This window comes from Myxine glutinosa, chromosome 10 (genome assembly GCF_964187855.1).
Source record: "Myxine glutinosa chromosome 10, kmMyxGlut1.1, whole genome shotgun sequence".
Lineage (NCBI taxonomy): Eukaryota > Metazoa > Chordata > Myxini > Myxiniformes > Myxinidae > Myxine > Myxine glutinosa.
The window spans coordinates 70,491,461-70,516,123 of NC_136270.1; the positions used below are offsets into that span (position 1 = coordinate 70,491,461).

The following is a 24,663-nucleotide window of genomic DNA, read 5'->3' on the forward strand; positions in this document are numbered from 1 at the left end:
TGAGAAAAGTCAGGGAACTGAAAAGCACAAAATGGTAGAAACGGGGAAAGGGCATGACCCAACACAGGAACACTCTCCTACCTAATCTAGTTATCAACTTGCCTCCTGTATCATATTCATTTTCACTACCTGTCGGTACTGATCCTATTCCTTTAAAAGAGAATCATGCATACATCCCTACTTCCAATACTTTTTAATTGTTATTCCACCGTCAAACTATACGCTCTGAGCAAAACAATTAATGTTTCATCTCAATCTGTGGTTGTTCTTTCCATATCTGGAAGCTGAGCCCTCGAGTCCTGTCCTCCCACTATATCTCCACTCTTGCCAGCTATTTACCAAACCCTCAAGCTTAGCATAGACTTGTATCAACAGTTTTTGTCTTGCTGCTGATTTGTATCAACAAGTCTAAAACAACAATGAAAGGCAGGTGCCGACGTAAACTTTTGTAAATTAATGTAACCATTGTGCACTGCCCTTTTTGAGGTCCTTCGTCAAGGCCCAGGGATATCTCTTAAAAGGATTACAAAAAAACTTTCCCCGTGTGACAATCATCAGCTTTCACCCACCACTTTTTCTCAAAACAAAATGGCTGCCACAGTTATTTCGGCAGGCACCCATTACACCAGTGGGAGATGTTAATCAGGACTAGTTGAGGTCGCAAATGATGAAGGACAACAGTTAGGGTGACTGTGAGGTCACAGAACTGATTGCATGGCATTTGGAACAGCTTTCCTGTTACTGTGCATGGTTCAGAGCGAATTAGTGCTTCATGATCGATTCAAGCAGCAGTTAAACACATCACGTAGACAGGTGGCCTTCTGAGACCCTGTATCATCTGGTCACTGCAACCCAGAGCACACAACTGTGCTTTGTTTCCACGAGATGCCATATGACGTTCCAAATGAAAACCATTCCACTCATAAGATTCCTAAACGAGTGCTACGGTATAGGTAGGTAGGTACCACCTTTAGAGGCCATTTTTCCCCGCAGAGCGGGGGTTGGCCTTTTTTGGAGGACCATGGTCCCCTTTTTGAAGCAATGTTTTACGGCCGGATGCCCTTCCTGCCACCAACCCTGTTGGTCACCTCATGCGACACACAGGGAATTACCAGTGAACTGGTACTCAATTTGCCGACCTCGGAAGGGTGACCGGCTGAGTGAAGCCCCCTGGCGTTAATTCAGCGATCAACCGGGATTCGAACCCAGGATCCTAGGATCCCAAGCCAGCACCCTAACCGCTAAGCCTACACCAGGCTACAGTGTCATTTTAAAACCTGTTGGTCAGTGATAACAATGAGGGATGCAATGGAAGAAAGAGTGATGGTTAACAAAGAGGTGAGAAGTTGAGCTGAAATCGTTGTGGGTGGTCAGAGGGTGAGCCTCTCCTCAGTGAAAGACCCATGAAAGCCCGCTTGGAGTTTGCAAAAAAAAAAAAGCACCTGCAGGACTCTCAGACTGTGAGAAACAAGATTCTGTGGGCTTTCATGTGTCTTTCACTGAGGAGAGGCTTCCGTCTGGCCACTCTGCCATAAAGCCCAGATCGGTGGAGTGTTGCAGTGATGGTTGTCCTTCTGGAAGTTTCTCCCATCTCCACACAGAATCTCTGGAGCTCAGCCAGAGTGACCATCGGTTTCTTGGTCGCCTCTCTTACCAAGGCCCTTCTCCCCCGATTGCTCAGTTTGGCCGGGTGGCCAGCTCTAGGAAGAGTCCTGGTTGCTCTAGGAAGAGTCCTTCATTTAAGAATTATGGAGGCCACTGTGCTCTTTGGAACCTACAATACAGCAGAATTTTTTTTGTAGGCTTCCCCAAATCTGTGGCTCGACACAATCCTGTCTCTGAGCTCTGCAGGCAGTTCCTTCGACCTCATGGCTTGGTTTTTGCTCTGATATGCATTGTCAGCTGTGAGACCTTAAAAAGACAGGTGTGTGCCTTTCCAAATCATGTCCAATCAATTAAATTTACCACAGGTGGACTCCAATCAAGGTGTAGAAACATCTCAAAGATGATCAAGAGAAATCGGAGGCATCTGAGCTAAATTTCAAGTGTCATAGCAAAGGGTATGAATACTTATGTCAATGTGATATTTCAGTTTTTTCTTTTTAATAAATTTGCTAAACTTTCTAAAATCCTGTTTTCTCTTTGTCATTATGGGGTATTGAGTGTAGATTGATGAGGGAAAAAATGAATTTAAACGATTTCAGCATAAGGCTTCAACATAACAAAATGTGAAAAAAGTGAAGGGGTCTGATTACTTTCTGAATGCACTGTATCTCCACCTGGTTTCACACCTGTGCTTTCGGTTCACAGCCAATACAAACTAACAAGAGAGTCACTAAAACTCACGAAATCACCTTACAACGCTGCACACAGCTCTCATTCCAGTAATGAAGGCCTCTCGGGAAGCAACAAAAAGCAAAATAGAGAACGAGAGGAATGAGGGGGCAGAGGAAATGCTCACTATTTTGGTACCACAAAAACATGGTTGTGAAGGATGGCGAGGAGAAAAACAAAACAGGGTCCATAGAGAAACCACTCACTTTGACTCCAAACCCCATCGATCTACACAATAGATGAATCACTAATGAAATCTCCACACCGTTCGAGTTTGAGGCGCTGATCGGGTCATGAGAAAGTCTCGCCCTTTGCTCCTTTGGCTGGATCAGCGGGAACGTCGAGAAACGCTCACACACCTGCGCACTCCTTGGGCCAAACACAAGCACATGGTGTGCACTTGAGCATACTTTGTATCCAACAGAACGGCTAAGCGAAACGGCCATTCAACCGGGCGGAGCATTCGTTCGAGTGGCCAATTAGCCTCTAATGGCCACTGAGCCCCCCGTGAGCTGGGTTCTTGGGCGGGGGATAGTAGAGCATGACGGGAGAGCAACAGGAGCACCATGGGAAATCTTTGACGTCACGAAGCGCTGGTATTCAGCACAGGTGGTCGAGGATGGCCGGCAGGCCTCTATCTTCTACCTTCCGGCAGGTCAGGCCATTAGAACCACACCTGTGGTCGGTTTACCTTTTTCCTTAACCAAATCCTTTGAGTCTTTGAGTCTCTATGTGCCTGTGTCCCTCGGTCACTTTTCATTCTGTAAAATCTTTCCGACATACGTCATAGGTTAGCGGACACTTTTAGATACGGCTAGATTTACAACAGCCATTCGGTCGTATGTTTTTATGCTGTAAAATTACAATTCCAGGCACAGGCCGAGCTATTACAGCAACATACCTCAACTAACCCCAATATCAGAAAACGAACCATCACCATTACCAATATTATGTTGCGTTGATATAGAAACCATTGACATCAGCATTTGGGCAGCACCAAGCAACAAGTGGCTTTTCATTTTGGGGTTCCGTGGCTATTTCAGATTAAAATCCCAGTAACAGCAGCGAGGTGAATTTTCTACAGTGCCTTGCCTGTCTACAAGCTCGAACTGCTACGTGTAATGCAATAGTACATGTACTACTTTCATAATAAAGAAAGCAGCAAACTTAACCCCACAGTCTTGAAGGGGTTGGGAGAAACATTGCTGATCATACACCACCCAGACTGCCATATTCCACGAGAGACTCGAGTATCGCCGGATAGTATATATTCTGTGTTCACTATATAGCGATAAATTCTTCAGCACTGTCTGTGTTGCATTATTCTATCAAGCCATGTGTTGTGCTGGCTGGACGTCCATTGTACGCGCAGATTGATTAATTGACATTTAGCCACGAGGAGACAATGAGCCAAGAGCGTGTTAGACGGAGCGGCAGGGCGCGGCTGGAGAACCTATTCGGACATATGGGCACTCGGTTAGACACAAGCGGTGCATTGTGCGTGCCCGGTGCTCGACCGGCCGCATCTGTGCGTCCCAGGCCGCAGCCCCAGGCAAGACGCTGAAAAAGCGCGGCGCCACAGTATTAACTGGAAGAGGGAAATTAATTTGAGTCTCTTATCTGCCTCGGGAATCGAGTGGTCACAGCTGCTTCGGAGAGAAGGGGCAGCCAGGGAGTTTTTTTTTCTTTTTTTAAATTATCATTCCATCATACTTTTTATTCACCATGCTTCCACAGCCTGGCCTGTTGGTATTTGTTTGGATTGCTAATAAGGCAGAAAGTTTTTTTTACGTCGATGAAGGAATTCTTCTGTCTTTAGCCAGAACCACCCTTGTCCTACACTGCCTGTAACACGCAAAGGTCAAGAATGCTTTTAAGCATGTGATTAAGGTGCTCTTGGAGCTGTGATGCTGACACGTGATGGGAAAGATGGGGAGGGGGAGGGAGGGAGGACTGGGGGGGGTTTGAGTATCATGGGGAGTGGTGGTTGGAAAACGAGACGCGTGAATTGAGGCCCCTCACGAGGATCTTCGAATCTAGTTATATATACTAGGACGTGCCCGTACGTGGCGTACCCGTAACCGTACCGTACCCGGTACCGTACCCGTACCGTACCCGTGACGTGCCCGTAATGAATATGTACAAAATATAAATATGTATGTACTACAATCGATCGTACCTTACAACAATCAACACAGATTGCAACGTCAAATAAATGAATACGCTCGAGGTGCCGTCCGAGGCAGCGTCTGCTCGCCACGTTCAGCATCAGTACGTCGTCACTATGACTATCCGTAAGTCCGGAAGTGACGTCATCATTTGACTGTCCGGAAGGTCGCATATCGCAGTTACGATGAATCGCAAATTAGTTTTAATTAGTTTTAAAACATAGTTTAACGCCAACATAGTTTGCCAACGTGAAATAAATGAATACGCTCTCAAATGTGCCGTCCGAGGCAGAGTCTGTTCGGCACGTTCGGCACACGTGATAGCTCGCTGCTCTCTGATTGGTTGAATCGTTTTTTGGACATAGCTCGGTAACTACTTGTCCGATTAATATGAAACCTTGAAAAGGCACATCCTCAGGTCCCCAGCAATATACCTGGCAAGTTTAAAGTATATCGGACCCGTGGTTGTCGAGAAACAGCGGTCACAGACACACAGACATACACACACACATACACACACACATACACACACACACACAGAGATTACTGGAATTATAGATAGATATACACTGTATATATACTGGCTCTTTCTTTTTTTTTTCTTTTTTTTTTGTATACAAGATCGAGGCTCATGAAAGAGCTAACATTAATCACACAAAAAGTCAAACCGACACAAAAAACACAAAAATAAGGGGAGCGGTAGACAAGTTGGGGAGAGAGGGGGAAGGACACAAACACAACATTTGAGAGCAAGGACATCGGGAGAAATGTGGGAGGGGAAGGGCTTGGGGGAGGTGGTAGAGGTATAAAACATATGAACACTGCAAGGACTTCCAGGAAAGAAGTTCGAATTAAAAAAAGAAAAGTGTATCTGGGGTGAATTAGCGGGGGTAGAAAAGATCGAGGTTTTGGATGGTGGAAGATAAGAGATGGTGGTGAACAGCTGTTTTAAAGACCTGGAGGGAGGAGTGGGATTGAAGGGAGTGGGGGAGTTTGTTCCAGAGGCGGGAGAAAAGGGGAATTGAAAGAGTGAAGGTGAGCAGAGAGCCTAGAGTTTGGCAGTTTAACCATAAGAGGGTTGCAGGCAGATCTTGTGCGACCTGATCCTCGCATAAATCCTAGCATCAATAGTTTAATATTTAATGACGATATGTTAGACAGACATTGATCGGTCAAGCAGACCACAGAACCCAGCATTAAATTTTGATTTCCCTGGCCATATTACCAGTAGGACCTTTGAAAAAGCCGCCAATGAGGGTCAGAGGCTACTTGGTCAAGGTGATGGGCCAAATAATGTACCAAAGAGAGAAGAGAACAATAACAGCACAAAAAGTGCAACTTTACATTTGCATTGCACTTTTTACCCATAATTCCTTTGCCCTTTGTTTCACTGATAAATCCTAGCATTAAAATCAAGAAATTGGGTCATGGGGAGGAGGGGATGTGTGGGATTTGTTAATTAATGTCAAAACAGGACATTATAAACAACGTCGGGTCTCCGTGTATTAATTTGACAAAAAGTCGCCTTTAGCTTATCTCACTTGCTTCATGTACAAATCGTACATCATTTAAAGAAACGATTTTTTATTAAGGTTGACTTTGCGCAGAGACAGATTGACAGGTCATGGGGATGATGAGAAATTAAGACCAATGAAATAGAGTGGGAGGCAAAAAAAAAGTATGACAAAAACAAAACAGAGATGGAAAGTTAAGTGAAGGGAGGTGGAGGGACAGAAAAAAAAGATGGTAACACATACAAAGGCAGGGAGTCAGGAGGAACAAAGGCAGACAACCAAAGACAAAAAAAGGGAAGGGACGCAGACAGTGAAGCAGAGCGATAGCGCAGAGACAGATAGTGCAGGCGCCACCAATTCATGCCGAAGGCCATCAAACATATCAAAAGCACTTTTGCATCTAACGCAGCCTCAGGGGTCATCGACCTGACCATAAACAGCTCGAGGGTGGCCGCACGGAATCCAAGAGGGTGAGGGTGTTGCAAATTCACAGCCATCAACTGAGCGAAGACCGTTTGAGCAGATATGGGAATGTGAAACGGATCAAAATTCTGGATGAGGTATACCTCAGATCTGGGGTTCAGTGACTCTGGATTTGAGGTGAACATTATCAGGATTAACTATGCAGATTCAGATCAAACTGATGTGCATAAAAAGAGGAAAAAGAATAAGAAGAATCTCGACGGCACAGCTGACTTTGTATGATCCATCCCAAGTGTTTAAGCCAGTGGAGTCAAAGGACCTCAACGGGTCACGTCCCTCACCACCGGGTCACGTCCCTCACCACCATCTGTGATTCTTCTCATATGTGGAGCTCCGTAGGAAATGATTTACATCCTTTATAAACATTCCTTCAATGATCGTGTTCAAGCGTTTCGTTTTTAAGTCGCATCATGTACCATTGTACCTGGGTGGAGTTTTCAAATACTGTATGAATTTATTTGATAAAATAATCCCTCCCTTCATGCGCCATCCTCCCCCCGACACTCCTGTGCTCAAATCTGTTTTTCAGTCGCTTTTCCTCCCCAATCCTGGAATTAAAAGTGATTAAAGTGCCTGCCCGAGCTTCATAGAAGCAATTTCGCTTAAGCTGATCTGAGTCTGTCACCGTTTGTTTTAGACGCTCAGGCAAACGTGTTGGAGCAGTAAAAATCCAGGCTAAATTACCCTTTGGGAAGTGGAAGAGCAAGGGAGGGGATGCGGAATTGGATACAGTACCATGCGATGATTAATGCGCTCCTTCTCCTCTTCTCGGCCAATATCCGTTCCTTTTATCGTACTCTGGGGCTGTTTATGGGGGTAAAGAGAGAGTCAATGATGTGTAGGGTGGAGGGATACTGCTGGGGCTTTTTTCGTGCAGATGGATTGGTTTTAAGGGTCATACTCCCGGTTGTGCAGTGGAGCGGAGGTCCTGCCTCTAGGACTATACGTGGGTGCTATCAGAGTTTTGTAAGTCATTGCTACCTCAGACTGCATGTAGAAGTAATGGTGTTGCCAAGGGGGAGTCTATGCAAGGGAGCCTCACCAAGATATGCACAGGCCTTGCCTTGGACTGTGCATTGTGGTACCTAAGACTGCACAGCGTTGTCTCCCTAGGCGGTACAAGGTAGTTGAAGTGTTCCACTGGGTTATATGTAGGTGCTACCCAAGGGTTATGCTGGGGAATATGGATGCTGCTCTGGCTCTATAGCCTTTCAAGTGAACCCTGGGTAAGACTCTTCCATATTGCACCACATGAAGAACCATCCAACAGAGCTACATGCCTGTTTATGCCATTCATTATCCAGTATTCGGCGCCATCAATGAACACCTTTACCGAAGTGAAAGGGAAACCCGCCAGATCGATTCATGAAAGAGGACACGGAACTGCTGTTTCCGGAATGGAATAAAAGCCTCAATTCCAATCACAAAGCAGAATACTGAATGAGGCCCTCACTCAGCTGTGGGAGGAAATGAAAGATTCACATCGGGTAGATATGTGTAAAACATTTATCTTCGCTGTTCTTTCTTCTCTATTATTTCTGCCATTCCCCCTGCACTCCCTATTCCTTACTTGGTTTCTAATATATTTATTTATCTCTTCCTCTTCATCATCTTCTCTCTCTTTGGAAAGTCTGTACATGTACAAATGTATCTGAGTTCAGCTGTGCATGGAATCCCACATCTATGATTAATGACATCTCAAAAAGTTCTGAGATGAATCGTTTGAAGAAGCAACCACCCTGCTCTATAACATCCCTGAACTGCAGGATCAGTGCACAGCGAATCCTTTGGACAGATGGACTCGGGCTCATACAATTGGGATTAAATGCGCCTCTTTACGTATCATCATAAGTATTATGCTCAGCAAGTATAAATATACAGAATAATTTATTTTTATTCTCTCTCAAACGTCATAACAACCCGACTGCTGAGCCAGACGAAGAGCAGAGATTTGTTTTCAATGAACATGGAACACCCTATTATGAGCAGAACTGCTGAGCATTAAAATATTGAGGACGTATTGTATAAAACATGGAATAATTGAATCATTGCAGCAATTTTTTTTTTATCGCGCTTATGGCCTCCTGTACCTGCGAGGAGATATCAAAACCCTTCGTCGAGCTTTCGCGGCATGTGTATTTTGAGTCAAACGAGTTGAATTTACTGAACTGGAGATGGTAACGACGTATGAGGTCAGAATGTTCAAAATATTTATCTTATTATAATGGAGCTATGGCGAATGTGTGAATGCATTATCATCTCTTCGTCCGAGGAAAAACTATTTCTGAAACTTTCAGGGATTAATGAAGGCACTCTGACGTTATGCATGTGCAGGTTTTGTTCGATTCCATAATTTTTTGAAAATAAAAAGAAATTTCACCAATCTTGGCATTTTCTTCCTTTGGAGGTGAGGGCGTTGTAATGTAATTGCAACTATCTGAGCTATATAACCACAATGTAATATACAGACTTGGCATTTAATATGGAATATTTTTTTTGTGGGGGTGAACTTACTTTTCAAGATGTCTTGGAACCAATAGTTCATTGGAATTATGTTGAAATTATTCTAGATTTTGTTAATGTGACCTTTAAAAGAAACAAAAACCACATTTGACATTTCGAAGCAAATAAATTGATCCTTGAAAGTGATGTAAACTGATATCGAACTCAATTCATGGACAGTACTGTGTTAAACTTCTGTACGTTTTCCAGAAGTATCTCTTGATTTTGCACATTAGCCAAATTTTTTTTTAACAAAAACAAAAGTTAAATTACGACTGGGATTACGGACAGTAAAATTACAGTTCAGTACTTCGTGTAACCCCCACGAGCATTCAGGAGAGCACGTACATGTTGAGGCATGCTGTTCACGAGATTTGACAAGGTTTGGACAGGAATCGCTGACCATGCAGTGACAATAGCCTACTGCAATTCACGCACAGAGGTCGGCTGCTGGTCCAAGTGGTCGATTTGACGGGTTAATTCTGCCCACAAGTTCTCTATCGGATTCATATCCGGGGACATGGCAGGCTACTCCATATGCCCTACACCACGGTCAGCAAGAAAGTGTTGGATCAAGCGAGCACGATGAGGCCGTGCATTGTCATCTTGGAAGACAAAGTTTCCACGAAAGGCTGCACGAGCAAATGGAAGCAATGTTTCTTCCAGAATGGCCCTGTACTTGAACTGGTTCAGGCTTCCATTCAGAACAACCAGGTCAGTTCTGCCCCCTGCATGAAAAGCAGCACAAACGGTCACCCGACCACCTCCAGCTTGGACTCTTGGCACTATACAATCTTTGTTGTCGGCTTCATGCACTTGTCTGCGCACTCGGACATGGCCATCTTGACGATAGACCAGAAATCTAGACTCGTCACTGAAGATCACGTGATTCCAGTGTCCTGGCTGCCATTGACGGTGCTCTCTGGCCCACTGAAATCGGCACTGGCGGTGTTGTCTGGTCAGGCGTGGCTTTCTCGGGGGGCGCCTGGCACGATAGCCTGCTTGAACCAGTCGTTGGTTTACTAGCCTTCTTGATACAGGCACATTTGTCAGTTGGTGCCACTCAGCCCTAAGCCGATTAGCTGACTTTGTACGGCCATTGCGGACTAACCGGTGCAGCTGGCGATCATCCCTCCTTGTGGTTCTGTGGGGACGTCCTGGCCTCGGTATTGGAGTAGGGACACCCCTCTGAGCATTTCGTTTCAGGATCTTTGACACCTGACCTTGAGTGATGCCATACTGCCGAGCAATAGCACGCTGTTTCATGCCGTAATTTCGTAAAGCCACCACTCCATGACAAACAGCATTGTCGAGTTGACGGACCATCTCCAGAGGAAGCGGCAATAACTTTTGGAGACCTGCAGCAGTTGTTTTCCACTATTACAGAACGCAACAACCCTTGTATACCCGACTGTGAAGCCAATCATCAAATGCACCTGTCCGTACATTTTGCCACGCCTGTGATATAATCCTGTTGTTGACTTCTTGCTGCGACAGACAATCAGTGACATGGTTCTCTCAACAAAGACATCACCGAAGGGGAAAATAAACTCACCTGATTGCTATACCGAGTTAAGAAAGTAAACCCAAGTCAAGGAAAAAAAAATATTCCATATTAAATGCCAAGTCTGTATATATATATATATATATATATTTATTTATTTATATATACATATATATATATATATATATATATATATATATATATATATATATATATATATATATATATATATATATATATAATATTTGGAGAAATATTTGCCCACTCCTCCATGCAGAATTCTTTCAGCTGTGCGATGTTTGAGGGGTTTCTTGCATGCACAGCTCGTTTCAAATCCCCCCACAACATCTCAATGGGATTTAGATCCGGGCTTTGGCTTGGCCATTCCAGAACCCTCCATTTCTTTCTTTTCAGCCATTCCTTGGTGGATTTACTGGTATGTTTAGGGTCATTGTCATGTTGCAAGGTACACCTTTGGTTGAGCTTCAACTCTCTGACAGATGGCCTCACATTATCCTCAAGCACCCTCTGGTACAATTAAGAATTCATAGTGGATTCTATGATGGTGAGCTGCCCAGGACCTGATGCAGCAAAGCTGCCCCAAACCATAATATTTCCACCACCATGCTTTACAGTTGGTGTCAGGTTCTTGTGGTCAAATGCATTTTTTGGTTTTCGCCAAACATGTCTTCTGGTACTGTGACCAAATAGCTCTGCCTTTGACTCATCTGTCCACAGCACATTGTTCCAGAAGTGCTGGTCTTTGCCAAGGTGTTAATATTCAAACTTTAGTGTTGCCCTGATGTTCTTTCTGGACAGCAAAGGTTTCCTCCTGGCACACCTCCCATGTAGATCAAATTTGTGCAGCCTCTTTCTAATGGTAGTCTCGTGCACTTTGACATCAACAGTGGCAAGAGCTACCTGTAGGTTCCGTGATGACATTCTGGGATTCTTAGAGACTTCTTTCAGCATCATGCTGTCTGCTCTCGGGCTGAACTTGCTGGGGTGGCCTGTCCTGAACAAGTTGGCAGTTGTTTGGAATTTTCTCCACTTGTAGATGATCTTCCGGACAGTCGAATGATTGATTTCAAATTGTTTGAAGATCTTTTTAAATCCCTCCCCAGACTCGTAGGCATCTATAACCTTCTTTCTGAAGGCCTCAGAGAGCTCTTTTGATCTAGGCATGGTGATGCCGCACACTTCAACAACAAAGAGCAAACCAAATTAAATGTCTGAGGTTTAAATAAGACAGGTTCCTCCAAGATTCTCTCTGACGATGTTCTAATCATTTGCACCTGAGCTGTTGTTAGGGTTAGGGTTAGTTGTTGTTAGGTATACAGTAACAACTGTATATATACAGTCACGTGAAAAAGTAAGTACACCCCATGTAAAGTTTTGACTTTTTCAACATATTTCAACGTACAGCTATTTGATCTTCATTTCAACAATATTGACAGATAAAGGTGACATAATATAACAAATATCATGAAACATTTACATTTTGTAGTCCATTGTATAATTTAAATAAACATAAATGCAAATTTCGCATGTGGAAAAAGTAAGTGCACCCCTACTTTTATCACTACTTCAAATACCTAAAATTAGAATCAGTTGCACCAGCTCAGGTGCAAATGATTAGAACATCGTAAGAGAGGATCTTGGAGGAACCTGTCTTATTTAAACCTCAGACATTTAGTTTGGTTTGCTTTTTGTTGTTGAAGTGTGCGGCGTCACCATGCATAGATCAAAAGAGCTCTCTGAGGCCTTCAGAAAGAAGGTTATAGATGCCTACGAGTCTGGGAAGGGACTTAAAAAGATCTCAAAACAATTTCAAATCAATCATTCGACTGTCCGGAAGATCATCTACAAGTGGAGAAGATTCCAAACAACTGCCAACTTGTTCAGGCCAGGCGGCTCCAGCAAGTTCAGCCCGAGAGCAGACCGCAAGATGCTGAAAGAAGTCTCTAAGAATCCCAGAATATCATCACGGGACCTCCATGTAGCGCTTGCCACTGTTGATGTCAAAGTGCACGAGTCTACCATTAGAAAGAGGCTGCACAAATTTGATCTACATAGGAGGTGTGCCAGGAGGAAACCTTTGCTGTCCAGAAAGAACATCAGGGCAAGACTAAAGTTTGCCAATGACCACCGGAGGCAAAGACCAACACTTCTGGAGCAATGTGCTCTGGACAGATGAGTCAAAGGTAGAGCTATTTGGCCACAGTACCAGAAGACATGTTTGGTGAAAACCAAAGACAGCATTTGACCACAAGAAGCTCATACCAACTGTAAAGCATGGTGGTGGAAATATTATGGTTTGGGGCAGCTTTGCTGCATCAGGGCCTGGGCAGCTCACCATCATAGAATCCACTATGAATTCTTCATTGTACCAGAGAGTGCTTGAGGATAATGTGAAGCCATCTGTCAGAAAGTTGAAGCTCAACCGAAGGTGGACCTTGCAACATGACAATGACCCTAAACATACCAGTAAATCCACCAAGGAATGACTGAAAAGAAAGAAATGAAGGGTTCTGGAATGGCCAAGTCAAAGCCCGGATCTAAATCCCATTGAGATGTTGTGGGGGGATCTGAAACGAGCTGTGCATGCAAGAAACCCCTCAAACATTGCAAAACTGAAAGAATTCTGCATGGAGGAGTGGGCAAAAATTTCTCCCAGTCGATGTCAGAGACTGATCGACAGTTATAAGAAATGCCTACTTGAGGTTGTGTCTGCCAAAGGGGGAAATACCACCTATTAGAGCCAAGAGAGTACTTACTTTTTCCACATGCGAAATTTGCATTTATGTTTATTTAAATTATACAATGGACTACAAAATGTAAATGTTTCATGATATTTGTTATATTATATCACCTTTATCTGTCAATATTGTTGAAATGAAGATCAAATAGCTGTATGTTGAAATATGTTGAAAAAGCCAAAACTTTACATGGGGTGTACTTACTTGTTCACGTGACTGTATGTGTGTGTGTGCAGATTAGCAGTATATGTGTTTTTGCTTCATGTTTGTAACGGGGGTTATCTTTATTTTTGGGAGCAATAGAGGCAGTGGTCTGCTGCTTATACACCGCCCAAATAAAGGGACGTGTCAGAAGAACGTGGTGCACACTTAAAACAAGATTGCCTGTAGGGCGGGTACTTTGCCAGTATCAACAAGCATCCTGAGTATTGCGCTGCAATACATGTCCCCTACCGGCAGTCTGTCGTCCGGAAAACTGTTGGTGAAATTCCCAAAGGTCAAAGTGCCATAACTTTGTCAAAAATGACGAAACGTCGTGAAGTTCGAACTTGATCTGTAACTTATCATGAGGAAACCATGTCCCAAGTTTGAAATCATTAGCATTGAGAGTTTAGGAAAAAAAGTCCGGAAAACTGTTCTTTGCGTGACGGACTAACAGACGGACAGACGGACAGACTGACAGACTGACAGACTGACAGATGGAGGGACGGATGGACGGAGTGCAAACCTATAGTCCCCTCCGGTGTACACTGGTAGGGGACTAATAAAAATACGAGCACTATTTGTTTTTTATCGATTGCCCCATCCCATTATTTGCAATTGGTCACTGGCTTTGACACCAATAAAAAATATATATTCCGGACAATAGGCATCAAAAAGCTACATATGTCGAACAGTTTCATATGGAGCACCTCGCCACCATTAATGCATTTAAATTGCATCAGATGTGGCAATAAATGTGACTTGTTTTTCCCAGCTTGCCAGCTCGATGATGTCATTTGCATTTTTGCCAACTCCATCCCTACCACGTTTCGAATCCCATGCGGGCAACTTGCTAGATTTTCTAATTTCATTTTGTCCATTAGCCAGGATTATCGAATGAAAAAAACAAACTTACAATCCAAAACTTCCTTTTTTAATACACCTTAAACAATACCATGTGGGTAAAAAAAAGAACTTTCCCTCTGAAATCACAAATGTGCAGATGCAGTGTTTTGTTTCCATTTTACTGCTTTGTCGACTCTTGTCTGTTTGGTCACGTGAGGAAGATTGCTGTGCAGTGTATAAGAGACGTATGCATCTCTTATACTGTTGGAGGCACTGCCAGAGTCCTGCACTTGATGTAACGGCTATTGTATCAATGTGGTTAATATAGTGCGTGCAGAGTTTGATGTCCTTGTGCAGTCAAACATGGTGGGCTTGTAGAATCCCATGGCAGGTGTTCTGTGCATGGTGCACGCATCACACACTGATCCTTAAGGGGTGGAAGGTGCTGCGGGGGCCTTTTCTCCTGGCTTCCATAAAAGGGATGTTAAAGTCAAACTGGATCTTCACAAATATGTGTCAATTTAACAGTGGAAATTCTGCCTAAGTAGTCTCTTCATCATCTGCTGTCAATTTCCCTTTGTTGACTTTGCTTTTCATGCTCGCTCCTTCCTCTCCATCTCTCCATCTCTCCCTCTCTCACATGATCAATGCTTATCTAGCAACCCTCGCCTTAAGAAGTGCGATGATCTCATTCGTATACAATGTACAGGAGACTCCTGTGGTTCCAGGCACCGTAATTGTGCACAGACTAGAGAGCATGGGATTTCAGAAGGGGATTCACAGACAGCGTGACGTTTCAGATTGGGATTCATAGACAGCATGGAGTTCAATAAAAGGATTCATAGAAGGCATGGACTTTCAACCAAGGGGAGTCATAGACCATGGCATTTCAGAAAGGGCTTCTTGGCCACATTGGAGCTGGTACAGCCGATGAGGGAGGTGGATTGCTTTCCGGCTGGAGGAACAGCAACTTGCTGAGCCAACCTCATGCCCCACTGAAATAAGCCACCATTTAGCTATTTAAAGGAAGAGGAATGACAGCGGAGAAGTGAAGAAAATCCGTTTATACACATTCTTGCACTTGTGTGTGGATCGTAAAGAACACGAGGAATATATTGTGAGAGTAAACTAGTTAGTGTTGGTAAAAGTTCGAACATATTCGGTGTGGATCAAATACTTGTCTGAGTACCGCAAACACCATTTTGTGCCCGATTGGTCTATTCCGGCCCAGGATGAATACTTTTCCTCCAGTTACTACCAGGCAACATCATATCGCAGATTTGAGATCCACCATGAAATGCAAGTCACGTGACTAGAAGCATTTATAAGCCATTCCTTTTAGCTCTTTTTATTGTTTCGAGGAAAGACACTTGTCGTCACCAACGTGAAGACAGTTGAGAAGCAAGCTGCTGATGGTGCTCGGGAGTGGCCTCTTTGCAATGGCAGTGTCTCTATGAATATTCAAGACTCAATATGGTTGGTCAGATAAGCATGATTTATTATTGTATCTGACCTACCTGAAAGCCTCTTTCCTTGCCACTTGTTCTGTCTTTCCACAGGCATATGGTCCACCATCAACCCACTTCTAGTGAAAGCCCCAAAATCCAGAATCACCGCTCAGCTGCACTCATGTCCACGTGTGGAACAAACCTCCACTTTCCCTCCAGGTCTTCAAGACAGCTGTACACCACTACACTCCAAAACGATGATCTTTTCTACCCCTGTTAACCTCCCCAAGCCCACCTTCCCAGACTCCAGTATTTCCTTCCTGAGAGTTCACGGCTGCACCGTATCCATCTTGTCCAACCCAGATGTCCTCCCATCGCCCTCATTCTTCTCCACATCCCTTATTTCTCCAAGTCTCCTTCTATTTTGTCCTTCATCCCTGATGTTCGTGCTTGCGCCATCTTTTTATACCGTTTCTTTTGTTCTGTTACATCCTGATGCGTTCTATGTTCTAGCTCCTCCATGAGCCTAAACTTTGTGTACAAAAAGGCAATTACCATAAGCTTAAGTAAGTTCGGGCATCGGCATCGGCATCGGCATGCATCGGCATAAGCATCGGGCAGGCATTTCACCTTAGAACTGGAATTCAGATGCAAACAATGAAAACGGATGGGGGAGGTGAGGGCAAAGGCACGAATAGGAATAAAATATTACAAAACATCGAAACGAGACAAATTCTCTGCAGATATACATGTGCGAGCCAAATACTTCACTGGCACTACGTCGAGTGCTGAGAGTTGTGGAAAGGACAATAAGTCCTGAACAGAAGATGCCAACACATCCCTTAAATAAAATCAAGACCACGGTGTGAGAAGGAACGGAGAGGCATGTGAATGGCTGACGTGTAGATCGGTTTAGGGGGTCGATGGAGGATGCCCGAGCCGGGGTCCCGCGTTCCTCTCTCTCGTCTCCCAGCAGCCCCTAGACCGGGCGTCCAAATGCACAAAGGCAAAGCGGGCGCCTGCTCGCCCCGCCCGAGGCCATTGTCTTGGCCCCGCGCGCTCAATACCACTGGCGCTCGATGGCCATTTGATAGGCCATTCCCAGACGCTACAACCGATGGTAGCATGACCTGGAGCACCGTTTGAAGCATCGGTAACTCAAATTTGATGGTTTTTAATGATCCAGGATGGATGCCAAATCCTAAACATTTATTAAATTGTGTGTATGTATGTATGTATGTATGTATTATATACATATACATATACAAACATATATACATATATACAATATATACATATACAAACACAAACACACACACACGTATCGATTCCAAAGCCTAAGTGAACACAAAACTGAAAATTAAAACAATAAACAATAAAAAGAATTAAACCAATAGCAATACTCTAATGATCTCGGCTCTGTTGCTTATAAAACACGTTTTGTCCTGTTTTTCCTGCACTTCCATTCATGTCGTGTGGCATTGATTGAGCAAATGAGCAAATCGAGCAAATTATTATCTTTATATCCGTATTTCTATGGTGTCCGCTTGTCTTTGTATCTGCAGCTCGTCCGAGGCACCTTGTGTGTGGACCATAAACGAAACAAAGAGTCCCATTTCAGGGTAAATGTTACCTTTGGTGTCTGTACCGGTTTACACATTACAGTTACACCCGTTACACCGTAAATTGGAGATTTTAAGGAGTTGCTTTCATCTGTCATGTTGATGAAGCCTGGGGGCAGAAAACCGTGTTCAAAACTCATTTGTAATATGCAGAGCTCACACATTTCCCCCTCTGGGATTGTCTTTGGATATATATATATATATATATATAGTCAGGATTCAGGTCCAGCGTCATTGTCTGATCGGAGGATTATATACCTGGTATATGTTAGATAAAAGAATGTTCATATCCTCATCTGCCGCAGTTTCAGACAAGCGTCGCACGGCTTCTGACTCACATTTTACATGATTTCTTATGCTGCGAAGGTTGCACGTAAAGAAGGCCATCGTGAAGGAATAAAGTGACTCTGCACGTATGTATGCAAATTAAAGGGGAAACAACCAATGGAAAACCCTTCAAGCCTTTGGCATGCACAGGCTGTCAATAGGAAGAAGGGAGGGAAAGATTGTAAGGGGTGCGAGACATCGTGAGGTGGAAGGAGGGGCTGGGGTGTCAGACATTGAGAAGGGCAGGGTAGTGAGACCTTTTAAGATGAATAAGAGGGTGGGCAAGCAAAGCGAGCACGAAGGTGGCGACACTTCGGCGGTGGAAGACTATAAATGGCATGGAAGATGCAGAAGTGCGAGGATGAAGAGAAGGTGAGAGAAGCCAGAGAGTTCTTGGCCTGGCAACCGAGGTGACCGCACTGCGGTCTCTGCTCCGCTCCACGAGGTTCAGAAGAACAAATCGTTTCATTCAAGCCGAGCAATACTGCTGCACTTCGTACTTACTGCTCGTAAGGTGCTAATGAATGCGATCAACAAACAAAATGGAGATGTTCACCGCCTCGGTCTTCGCTCCGCTTTTCCCTCTTGTAGTCTTTGCCACTCATTTTATCCCCGTTTTTACAACTCGGTGTGTACGTACGTTTTTGACCTCTCGACCCATTTATCGTCGACCTCTTCTTCCCCACCGCGGTCATCACCCTCCGTTATAGTTACATCCCCAGTGCTCTTGCTGGCTCGCTCATCTTTCGCCCCGCACGAACCCCGCACGATAACGTTCATTAGCGTCCCTCCCCACGGAGAGCAGAGCCAGGCATGCCCGGCTATTTGCGTTCACCCCAAGAGCAATTCGACGGCCGCCATTGTGTACCCTGTGCAAACGTGTACCCACGGACCGGACCATCATTAAAATCACGTCGCACATTAATAACGGTGCGCGCGCCACGAATTTACGCGCGCGCAACACGTTCGTTTGGGAGCCGCGTGCCGCTCGCGACATCATCCCCCTAATTAACCGTGTTTTGAACGATTTTCCAGGCCAGACCCGTCTCGGGCTGTCGCGGCGAAAAGAGCAAAAGTTAATAAAACGCGGGCATCAATTATTCATGGAGAGCAGCGCGTTTGGCGGTGATTCAGCGTGAACGAAGCGCTCATCCCGGAGCGCGGCGAACATCAGGGCGACCATCCCGCACACGAGTCCTTCCGGAGCCTCCATAGTTCCAATGCACTTCGTTCCACTTCCAGCGCATCCGTAAGTTCCAGTGCCACGGATGATCCGCGTGTGAGGTCGATCGAAATCGCTGCGGGGACTAAAGAATGGACCGACGGGGTCCACCGCGAGCAACGGGTCCGCTATCGGCGCTTTGGTCGCATGTGCAGCGCACCAAGACCTCCTCATGAGCGAATCCTAAAAATGCCATTTTTCATGGATCTTCAGAGGTGCGACGTCATAATCACGGAGCGGTTATGGTGCCAAAGTCGGCGCATCCACAGACATGGACACCTGATCTGCCACTAAGTGCATGTACGTAACCCGAGCACGACGACCGTTTCAAATACAACTTGACGGAACGTCTCTCAGGCACGAACACATTGAACTCCAGATTTTCGGCGCTATGCGTGCACGTGCACCACTTCATCATGAACTCCCCATCCCCAAACTATCTTCCTTCTTAAGAACGGTTCCCAGAAACAACAAATAAAAGCACATCTGCATCGACGATCTGCTTACCTCGGGTTGCTGCTGTTCCAGTAGATGCTGTAGCGGTCCGCCGCTACCTTCCCTCCTTGTTCCGCGTACACTAGTATCCGGTAAAGGCAGAGCAGAAACGCCGCCGCTCTCTGCATGGTGGAGCACTCGCCTCGCGCCGCTCCTTTCCACGGGCGCGCGCCCACTGCGCGGTCCGCGCGCTCCACCCGCCTGGCCAAGCCGGTAACGCCCATCGCCATGACGTCAGAGCAGCTGCACCAATCAGTGATTCGGCACTGAGATTAAGGGAGTTCACCGAGACCGAGAGGTTACTAGAAAGAAAATGAGAGAGAGGGCAGTTCGAGGGGGGTACATTTTTGTGCTGGGTACGGAGAGGGGTGGACCCGTGTACCCTTAATCCAACTATCCCAAACTAAAGTTGCACACATGGGCGTAAACCGTAAAAGCGCAATTACATGTTGAATAGGAGGTAGACAGGACTAATGTAAGGCTTGCACACACACACACACACACACACACACACACACACACACACACACACACACACACACACACACACACACACACACACACACACACACACACACACACACACACACACACACACCACAAACACTGACACACACGCAAACAAACTGACAAACACACTGACACACACACGCACACACACTGACACATTGACACACACACACACACACGCACACACACTGACACATTGACACACACACACACACACACACATTGACACATACACACACACACACACACACACACACACACACACACACACACATTGACACACACACACACACACACACACACACACACAGACACTGTCACACACACAACACACTGACACACATTGACACACACACACACACTGACACACATTGACACACACACACACACACTGACACACACACACACACACACACACTGACACACACACATTGAAACACACACATTGACACACACACATTGACACACACACACACACACACACACACACATACTGACACACATGCACACACACACACACACATTGACACACACACACACATTGACACACACACACACACACACACACACACCACACTGTCACACATTGACACATACACACACTGACACACATTAACACACACACACATTGACACACACACACTGACACACACACACTGACACACACACACACTGACACACACATACTGACACACATGCACACTGACACACACACACACACACACACACACACACACACACACACACACAACACACTGTCACACATTGACACATACACACACTGACACACACACACACTGACAACACACACTGACAACACACACACACACACACACACACACACACACACACACACACACACACACACACACACACACATACTACACATAGACACACACACACACACACACTACACATACACACACACACACACACACACACACACACACACACACATACTGAGAATAGCCAGAGGCATGTTGACTTTCACAAGCATATGATCAGATGAACCGATTTGAGTAGATGAAGCGCAGGAGACATTTGCGGGTAAGTTAGTCAGCAAGTCCAGAAGAGAGGATTTACCATTGGGAGAAATCCGGGTGGGAAGGTTCACAGATTGAGTCAGTCCCACAGAGCCACACAAGTCCTTTGCTGAAGTGCCATTGCTGATGAGGAACGAACCAACACCCCGACAATCTGCACGGTGACAATGAAGAGGGGACAGGACGAGGGGGACACGAAGGAGATTTAATTGTTGACGGGATTTCACAATATTCACATATTTAACATTCTGAGATATTAAAGTTAATGGGATGGGCCAGGGTGGACAGAGTTGTTATTGAAGGCACGGAGAAAATGTCGTGTTGTAGAACCAAGAGGTTGGATGACAGACCAGCAGCTTCGGTGAGAGACAAGTTTCAAAGTGTCCCGTCTGAAGAAGAAGAAGCAGAAGAGGAATAAAAGGAAGATTATATTGTGATGAAGAAGAACATGTGGCGTGCTGACACCAGAGGAATAAGGGAATAACCATTTTAATATGCTTTCCAAAGCTTTTAAAGGAAGAAGCGTTTTCTTCAATGAAGATATTGAGAAAATGATAGAGGAAAGGGAGATTTACAGGAAGTACAGATAGAAGGCAGAATAATATTGTCTGAGTGAAAGTTTTCTAGTTTTTTTTTTTTTTTTTTAGTGAGAGAGAAAAGGATAGTGTTGGAAAGACAGAAAGGACAATATTTTTGGGGAAAAAGAATTGGATAAACAAGATGACAAAACAACCTCAAACTTGAGACAATTAAGCTCCAGCTATCTGAGAAGGCCAAGACTGAACAAAAAAACCATTCAACAAATATCGACGACAAGGTACGATTTATCACAGAAAAAAATTCGATGACAATACAAACAGCAAACAGGGACGAAAAATACAAGAGAACACGACGGATCCGGGACGGAAAACATAACTTTGATTCGGGTGGGAGTAGCAGCTGTGGATCCGGCCTACACTTAATTTAAGACTTAATGGACAACAACAGGAGAACCCCCGAATGTAAGACAACTTTAAATTCGATGAGTGTGGTGGCCTTTATTTGTATACAAAGTCGAGGCTCGTGTAAGAGCGAACATATTAAACACAAAAACATAAACGGACAAATAAAACATATAATAACTAGATGGTATTCATAGAATACGTACCCTGTGCAGTCAACTTGGTGTGAGCCAACTCTTCTGTTTTTGAACGTTTCTTTTTTTTTGATCCAATATGGCTGCCACACCACGTGAGCGATGACAGAAATTTATATTCTCTAAATAATTATTGTTGCATAGATCATGCTCAATAAATTTCAAACTGATCAGACTAAGAGATGTCCCTGTCGAATTATGACGTCATAATTATGGCACCGATGACATCATTGTTAAAAACACCTATTCCCCATATGGAGTTATTTACAATGAGCCACGTTTCAATTTTTCCATTGAGCGGTTTTGGAGATAGAGGGGCAACGTTTTTTGGTTTTTCCAGGATGTCGCCTGTAACACATGCCCTATGACGTCATGATTATCATTAAAATATTCTAAAGGAGGAGGCGCTCCGATGGTGAAAATTCCGTGTCCATCAGACTGAAATTGCTGAAATTGCTGAAATTTTAAAAATAATGATCGGATGGATGTGTTGTATTTGTCAAAATATGACGTCATAACGAAGGCACCGATGACATCATTATTAATATATCTTATTCCCCTTGGGGAGTCGGTCACAATGATCCAGGTCTCAATTTTTTTCATGGAGTGGTTTCAGAGATATAGAGGTGTGAATTTTTTCCATGATGGCATCTGTACCACGTGACCTATGATGTCATAATAATCATTAAAATATTCTACAGGAGGAGGCCCTCCTATGGTGAAAATTTCGTGTCAATCACACCAACAGTTGCCGAACAACAAGAACAACAACAACTACACCTCCAATAGAAGGATCACTCCAGAAAAACAATTACCTTGTACATATTACCTTCAGAACAACAACAACTACACCTCCAATTATAGGATCGCTCTGGAAAAATAAATATTACCTTGTACATATTACCTTCAGAACAACAACTACAATTCCAATAACAGGCTCACTCCAGAAAAAATAATATTACCTTGTACATATTACCTTCAGAACAACAACAACTACACCTCCAATAACAGGATCGCCCCAGAAAAAATAATATTACCTTGTACATATTACCTTCAGAACAACAACAACTACACTTCCAATAACAGGATCGCTCTAGAAAAATAAATATTACCTTGTACATATTACCTTCAGAACAACAACAACTTCACCTCCAATAACAGGTTCACTCCAGAAAAATAAATATTACCTTGTACATATTGCCTTCAGAACAACAACTACACCTCCAATAACAGGATCGCCCCAGAAAAAATAATATTACCTTGTACATATTACCTTCAGAACAACAACAACTACACCTCCAATAACAGGATCGCCCCAGAAAAAATAATATTACCTTGTACATATTACCTTCAGAACAACAACAACTACACTTCCAATAACAGGATCGCTCTAGAAAAATAAATATTACCTTGTACATATTACCTTCAGAACAACAACAACTACACTTCCAATAACAGGTTCACTCCAGAAAAATAAATATTACCTTGTACATATTGCCTTCAGAACAACAACAACTACACCTCCAATAGAAGGATCACTCCAGAAAAACAATTACCTTGTACATATTACCTTCAGAACAACAACAACTACACCTCCAATAACAGGTTCACTCCAGAAAAATTAATATTACCTTGTACATATTACCTTCAGAACAACAACAACTACACTTCCAATAACAGGATCACTCCAGAAAAAATAATATTACCTTGTACATATTACCTTCAGAACAACAACAACTTCACCTCCAATAACAGGTTCACTCCAGAAAAATTAATATTACCTTGTACATATTACCTTCAGAACAACAACAACTACACTTCCAATTATAGGATCGCTCCAGAAAAATAAATATTACCTTGTACATATTACCTTCAGAACAACAACAACTACACTTCCAATAACAGGTTCACTCCAGAAAAATTAATATTACCTTGTACATATTGCCTTCAGAACAACAACAACTTCACCTCCAATAACAGGTTCGCTCCTGAAAAATAAATATTACCTTGTACATATTACCTTCAGAACAACAACAACTACACTTCCAATAACAGGTTCACTCCAGAAAAATAAATATTACCTTGTACATATTGCCTTCAGAACAACAACAACTACACCTCCAATAACAGGATCACTCCAGAAAAATAAATATTACCTTGTACATATTGCCTTCAGAACAACAACAACTTCACCTCCAATAACAGGTTCACTCCAGAAAAATAAATATTACCTTGTACATATTGCCTTCAGCACAACAACAACTTCACCTCCAATAACAGGTTCACTCCAGAAAAATAAATATTACCTTGTACATATTACCTTCAGAACAACAACAACTACACTTCCAATAACAGGTTCACTCCAGAAAAATAAATATTACCTTGTACATATTGCCTTCAGAACAACAACAACTTCACCTCCAATAACAGGATCGCTCCTGAAAAATTAATATTACCTTGTACATATTACCTTCAGAACAACAACAACTTCACCTCCAATAACAGGTTCACTCCAGAAAAATTAATATTACCTTGTACATATTGCCTTCA

At 43.8% G+C, this 24,663-nt stretch overlaps 1 protein-coding gene across 2 annotated transcripts in view; it reads right to left on the reverse strand.

Moving 5' to 3' along the window:
• The window catches only part of LOC137434116 (ephrin-A2), a 218,474-nt gene extending 198,804 nt beyond the window's left edge, over nucleotides 1–19,670 (reverse strand). For both annotated transcript variants that reach the window (XM_068126801.2, XM_068126800.2), the window contains exon 1: nucleotides 19,438–19,670. In XM_068126801.2, the coding sequence (XP_067982902.1) occupies nucleotides 19,438–19,655 (218 nt within the window). In that variant the 5' untranslated portion in view covers nucleotides 19,656–19,670. The remainder of the gene's footprint in view (nucleotides 1–19,437) is intronic.
• Between the last annotated feature and the right edge of the window lie 4,993 nt (nucleotides 19,671–24,663).